This window comes from Aegilops tauschii, chromosome 1, assembly GCF_002575655.3.
Source record: "Aegilops tauschii subsp. strangulata cultivar AL8/78 chromosome 1, Aet v6.0, whole genome shotgun sequence".
Classification (NCBI taxonomy): domain Eukaryota; kingdom Viridiplantae; phylum Streptophyta; class Magnoliopsida; order Poales; family Poaceae; genus Aegilops; species Aegilops tauschii.
The window spans coordinates 13,707,790-13,714,550 of record NC_053035.3 but is presented as its reverse complement, the minus strand read 5'-3'; the positions used below and the strand labels follow the sequence as shown (position 1 = coordinate 13,714,550).

The window sequence follows — 6,761 nt, the reverse complement described above, 5'->3', positions numbered from 1 at the left end:
CCTCCGAGGATGAGGATGATGATGAGGACTCGGAGTAGTTCTGCACCGTAGTTTTTTTATCTAGTTGCACCGTAGTTTTATCTAGTTGCACCGTAGTTCGGTTTTATCTATGCTATGAACTTGTTTATCTATTATGCTATGAACTATGTAAAAAATATCTTTGTATGGTTTTTTATATCTATGCTATGAATTTATTTCGTGTCCAAAATGCAACAAATATGGACATGCGCAGAGCTACTGGAGCTGTGCGCGCGCTGTATTTTAGCACGGCTATTGGAGCCAGCGCTGTGCGCCGCGCCAAACCTGATGACACGCGTTCCGCGGCTGTTGGAGATGCTCTACTAGAAGGTACCATGGGTGGAAAATGAAGCTGCTACCTACTCGTAATCTCTCTACTATATTACATCACTCGACCAATGTGTTATGCAAATCAAGTCTCACGCACAGCGCAACTTTTGCTAGCCTGTCAATGATCGAATATCATCGGCCGTACGTCCATCAGCTCGGAGAAGACCGTCCATCAATCGGTGAGTAGCAACTAGATGTGCCTCAACTGATCTTCTTGTTTAGTTTGTTGTTGAAATACCTCACTCCGCCTCAATTAAGCTATCTCTGATTGATCGATCGATCTCAAGTTATCAACCAGTGCTACGAAGATGAGTTCCTCCGACGACCTCGCCGGTGGAAAGAAGACTTCGTGGCCGGAGGTGGTCGGGCTGACCATCAAGGAGGCCAAGGAGATCATCCTGAAGGACAAGCCCGACGCCGACATTGTCACGGTGCCGGTCGGCTCCGCCGTGACCGAGGACTTGAGGCCCAACCGTGTCCGCATCTTCGTGGGCACCGTCGCCGAGACCCCCCACGTTGGATAGGTGGATACCTCTTGCTGGCTTGCTGTGGCCTGCATACATACATGCTGGCTCACGAATAAATGAATATGGAGAAATAAAGAAGTATGCAAGTCATGTGTGCTTAATCGGTCCTTAAAGTGTGCTTAATCGGTGTTGTGGCAATTTTTATTTTATTTTAACTCGTTTTGCCAATTTGTATCGAACTATGTATTTGATGGCTACTTTGTATAATAATCACTAGTAGAAAAAGAGGCTTCCATACGCCCCCATTAGTCCCCAAAGGGGTCTTTAGTCGCGGTTCGAAAGGAGACCCGCGACCAACTATCTGGGCCCAGCGCGCTCGGTCGACAGCTGGCGGACGGGAGGGGCTTTAGTCCCGGTTGGCCTGGCCAACCGGGACTAAAGGTCCTCAGGCTGGCCCGAAGGCCTTTAGTCGCGGTTGGCCAGACCAACCGGGATTAAAGGTTATACCTTTAGTCCCGGTTCGTCTGGCCAACCGCGACTAATGGCCCGAACCTTTAGTCGCGGTTGGTCAGACCAACCGGGACTAAAGGTCTAACCTTTAGTCCCGGTTGGTCTGGCCAACCGCGACTAAAGGGATTTGAGGCCTCATTTTCAAACTCTACCCCCCCGGTGGATCGCCTTTTCAGTTTTAGAAAAAACAAAAGAAAATGATGGAAATGTCAAAAAAAATAAGTTTCTCATGTGATATGTGGTCTAGTTGTTGGGAAAATTAACAAATATGAATTTCGACTTTATTTGCAAAATCCCTCTGGAAATTCTTAAAATGGGCATAACTTTTGCATACGAACTCGGATGAAAAAGTTTTTTATATGAAAAATCATCTACTCGAAAAGTTACATCTAAATTTAACATGGGGAACCCCATTAAACATTTTCAAAATCCTCAAAAGCCTAACAGAAAAAAAGATACGGGGCTTTTAAGATCTGGAGAGGCAAAAAAATTCAAAAAATTTCAAATTGTGGTCAAACTGTGGTCAAACAATGGTCAAACTAATTATTCTAGAATATTAGTGTTACTAAATAATTATTTCAGTTTTTTTTAAATTTTGGTCAAATCTGGTCAAACTGTGGTCAAACAGTGGTCAAACAGTGGTCAAACTAATTATTTCAGAAATATTAGTGTTACTAAATAATTATTGTTTTTTAAAACAATAGTTTCAAACTCAAACAGTGAAATGTGTCACTTCATGCTTAAGCTAAATTCCTGAGGGTTAATAGAATTGACATCGTACTATTGTCAGGAAAACCACAAGTGCAGACTTGGAAACGAGGGAGAATAGAACCCGGAAGTTAAGCGTGCTCAGGCTGGAGTAGTGAGAGGATGGGTGACCGTCTGGGAAGTTAGATGATTTGGAATGATGAGGGGTGATTAGAGATTAGAGGATAAATTGAGCAGTGATGAGATGATTTGGAATGATGAGGGGTGATTAGAGATTAGAGGATAAATTGAGCAGTTATGAGGGGTGGTGATTAGAGATTAGAGGTTAAAATAATTCAGAAATTTGAAAATAAAAAAAAATAAAAAAATTCGCAAAAAAACCAGGTTTAAACCTGCGGAGGAGGCCTTTAGTCCCGGTTAGCCAAGAGAACCGGGACTAAAGGACGGGCCTTTAGTCCCGATTAGCCACGAGAACCGGGACTAAAGGACGGGCCTTTAGTCCCGGTTAGCCACGAGAACCGGGACTAAAGCCTTTAGTCGCGGTTCGTAAGAGGCGCGACTAAAGGGGGGGTCTTTAATCGCGCATATTTAGTCCCGGTTGCACAGCCGGGACTAAAGGCCTTTGCAAACCGGGACTAAAGGCCTTTTTTCTACCAGTGAATATGGATGCATGCATCATTTTAATGCAGAAATCGGGGGTAATCCTTCTTTTTAAAAAATCGTGTGCTTGATCGGTCAGTTATGTATGTACATGTATGCCAAACTGTGAAGTTCCAGCCAGAGTAGATTAAGACAAGCCTAATTAAATTTGTGCATATCTCAATGCCATGCATGTAATTTCCGAGCAATCCCAAGTTCACAGCTCAATTTTAATCACCAATTCTGGACAGAAATACCTTTCCTCTAAAAAGTTTAATCACTAATTCACTACCAAGAAAATATCCAAAAAAGAGAGATGTGTACGGTGTACGTAAGGAAAGGACCGAGCACCAAATGATGCTTCGTGTGCTTGCGCGTGAGGTCTGGTCTCACATCCTGAGATGGATCTTCCTGCCGAACCAGACGTCCAGTGCTACCGGCGACGTCCTCACCTGGTGGTCTGCTCTTCAGCAGGGCATCCCTCCCAAGCTGAGAAATGATGTCAGCTGGTTGATCCTCTGCTCGCTATGATGCATGTGCTTGAGAGAAGCACAAGGGTGTTCAAGAACACCTCTCTGCTTCATACATCAGTAGTTGATAAAATTCACCAGCATTGCCTTGAGTCACGGAAGGTGGGGAAAGATAGTCTTAAGCGAGTAGTTACTTAGTGTTGCGATGACGGAATGGGATGTTTGGGCTGCCGTTTATGTGGTGGTTATTTGTATATAATTCTTACTTCCTATCTTAATATATGGGCACACTTATCTCATGCATATTTCAAAGAAAATAAAAGATGTGTATATCATGTTTCTTATATGTCGGCAAAGGGTTTGAGCAAAAGGTTAAGCCTCATCAACAATAATGTTGATAGGCACGGGGTCACACTAAAACTAATAATCATCTCAGAAGTTTGTCCAAAGCACGAAAGAATCCATTTAAGATATCTCATGGGGCTCGAGTTCTTCTCTATGTAGATTAAGGTGTGATTAGCATATTTCATTCTGATGACACCATTAGGTCTAAGTTGTTGAAATAATCCAGCAACATGCCCACAGTATGCATATTTCATGAGCATTTTAGTAAACACATGAACAACAAGCCGACATCTCATAAATTAGAAATAACTTGTCAAGTCCATTGAACCATAAGTACATCGACACACGCCGTTGGTCAGCGTGTCTTTAATCATCCATGATTATTGAAACTACTTATTTATCAGCATGCATAAGTGCATCAATTTTTTCTCCACTTGCAAAGGTTGCTAACCAATGGAATGGGTGGTCGTGACAGTGTCGACGATGATGCGGACACGGTTGGCCCTGAAGTCGCGGGTCATCGCCGAGCCAGCAGGAAGGACATCTATGTCGGCGTCAAGCATGTCCTTAAGGATGATCTCCTTGGCCTCCTCGATGGACTTTACCACTACCTCCGGCCATGACGTCTTCTTCTCCTCTCCGGCGGGGGCTTTTGGGGCGGCGCAGCTCATCCTCGATTCCGTGAGCTGCAAACAATTGATCAAAAAAGTTCAGTTCAGACTACAAATCACAATAACAGTTGGCCCAAATAGTTCACCAAATCATCTTTCTTTTTTGTTTCACACTACGGATCAAAATAGCATAATGCTAGTCATATAGCTTTTTTCGAAAAGGAGGATAACCCCGGCCTCTGCATGAGGACGATGCATACGGAGAAACTTATTGGCAGAAAGCTTATGGGAATGGAAATATGGAATACATACCCAACACTACTCACCAGCTAAATGAACCTCGAGCTCACTCTGAACTTGACTGGTATGAGTATTTGCGTAACGCTAGGCCTATTTATAGGGAAGATCCTTCACGAGAGAAGATAGGGATAGGATGCTCCAACATGCATGAGACAAGCACGAGAGAAGAAAAGGTGCTCTCACACATGCAGGCGTGGAGCACGAGTACTTGTTTCATTGTGCTAACTAGCTAGCCTCATATGCAGAGAAGATGCGTTGGCACATGCATGCATGCACCGTGCGTGGTACACGAGGTGGCTCCTAAATTGGCCACACTTGATTTCGTAATGGACAACACGTTAGGGCTGCTAAAGAAGACCACAACTTGCCCGTGATTCAAGGGTCGATGGACGTGTAGCTCGGTGTATATCATGTCGGCTACTTGCATACTCCCTCGTCAAGGTTTATTAGCCCGACTAGTATTTTTTATTAAGTTGATCATCTATATAACTCAGTCGCATCGTGTTATTTATATAATACAAAAAGTATATCACTGGATTTACATTCAAAAGAGAATTCATAAAATATAATTTTTTGGCATACAATTTATATTTTATTAGTTCATTTTATGGTCAAAGTTTGACAATATATATATATATATATATATATATATATATATACCTACCTATACTAATTTGAGACTCCCTAGAAATTAGCACGTTAATTAGAAATTAGGATCCGTTGATCTCGTGGGGCTGAGTTATAACGGTGTAGATTAGCCCATGTAATTTTAAGCCTCCACGCCAATGATCAGAAAAAATTAGCCTTCATGTCAAATCTACGGTTTTCCCTAGAAATTAGCACGTTAATTAGAATTTAGGATCCGTTGATCTCGTGGGGCTGAGTTACAACGGTGTAGATTAGCCCACATAATTTTAAGCCTCCACGCCAATGATCAGAAAAAAATTAGCCTTCATGTCAAATCTACGGTTTAGATCATAATATCATACAATCAAAGTCCACCCCAAGGTTAAAAATTGTAGACGTACAATCCAGATCAAACAAGCAAACCGTGGATGTCAAAAAAGAAAAAAACAACAAGCAAACCGTGGTTGAGTCCTGATAGCATACGATGCATATCCACTCCAAGGTGAAGAAATTATAGACGTACAATCTCTAACCCTAACGTCTTGACGCATCCTCTCGCCCCACCTGCAAGCCTTCTTCTTCCACCTCTCGCCCCTCCTCCTCCTCCCATCTACCACAAGCCCATGGCACTCTCCCCCCTGCCACATTGGTCCCGCGACAACGCGAGGTGAAGCAATGAAGCAACCTCACTTCCTCTGATTGATCCACCTCCAGTAGGGGGTTAGCCTCCTGCTAGCTAATTTGTGCTTGATCGTTCGTTGCGTGTAGCTGCCGCCAAAACAGGTACACAGCGTCCAGCGGGCAAGAAAATAAACGCATGGACAGGCTCAGGAGAAATCACTCGATGGCCACGGGTACGTACCTTGCGTTTTCTGTATTGCTTCATTGGTAGATTACATAGCCTAGGTAAAGGATCTTAATGCCTCAGCTAGCTGACTATATAACCTATGATCAGATTACATGTACGTACAAGAAACAAAGCACACGATGATGTGATGCCTATGTGGATTGTGATTATTATTGCTAATGATGTGCCTCCATGTGTCCTCCAGGTAATCCCCGGGTGAGTGATTCCAATGCCATAACACGCACATGTACAGCGGCCAGCCGGCAGGAAAATGAACACACACGTAGGCGAACAAGAAATCGCTGGATGGCCATGGGCACGTACCTTGCGTTTTCTCTATTAATTCAGTGGTACATTACATAGCCTGGGTAAAGTATCTTAATGCCTCAACTAGCTTAATATGTAACATGTGATCGGATTACATGTACGTACAAGAAACAAAGCACATGATGATGTCATGCCGTTGTTGCTAACGATGTTTCTCCCTGTGTCCTCCAGGTCCTCCCTGAGTGAGTGATTCCAAGGATATTCAACAACGTTGGAATTTATTTCAGGATTAGTATTACAAACTGATGATCATAAGCAGCGACCAATACACTTAGGCAATGCCAAGTATAGGGGCTACAGAATAGTTTGCCTGGCATATTCAACAAGGTTGGAATTTAGATCTCGATCTTTTGAATGTGAGTGAATTGGTCGCTACTTGCTAGAAAACGTTGCGGACAGGACAATGGTGTATCAACCAAGGTTACAGCAGGTGTGCAACATCATCAGCGGATTTACAGATTCTTTCAAACGCGTTAACATAAATCGGATCTTCGCATGCAAAAATTCCGAGGGGTTGTTTTTCAATCTACCTGTTGGCAGGTGCATGTTCTACAAGATATTT

The 6,761-nt window shown here is 43.2% G+C and overlaps 1 protein-coding gene and 1 long non-coding RNA gene across 2 annotated transcripts; one reads left to right on the top strand and one right to left on the bottom strand.

The window, feature by feature from the left end:
- Nucleotides 1–585: 585 nt before the first annotated feature.
- LOC141039240 (subtilisin-chymotrypsin inhibitor CI-1B-like) lies at nucleotides 586–1,063 on the top strand. Its single transcript, XM_073506601.1, has one exon. The coding sequence runs from the start codon at nucleotides 657–659 to the stop codon at nucleotides 870–872; it is 216 nt and encodes a 71-aa protein (XP_073362702.1). The 5' UTR covers nucleotides 586–656; the 3' UTR covers nucleotides 873–1,063.
- Nucleotides 1,064–3,782: 2,719 nt separating this feature from the next.
- LOC141039239 (uncharacterized) lies at nucleotides 3,783–5,640 on the bottom strand. The gene is made up of 2 exons (XR_012200167.1): nucleotides 4,411–5,640; nucleotides 3,783–4,173 (listed from the first exon to the last, which is right to left on the bottom strand). It is a non-coding gene; the product is annotated as an uncharacterized lncRNA (long non-coding RNA).
- Between the last annotated feature and the right edge of the window lie 1,121 nt (nucleotides 5,641–6,761).

Bases quoted from the DNA above. Each gene is read 5' to 3' on its own strand.
- LOC141039240 (XM_073506601.1), top strand. From the start codon at position 657: ATGAGTTCCTCCGACGACCTCGCCGGTGGAAAGAAGACTTCGTGGCCG.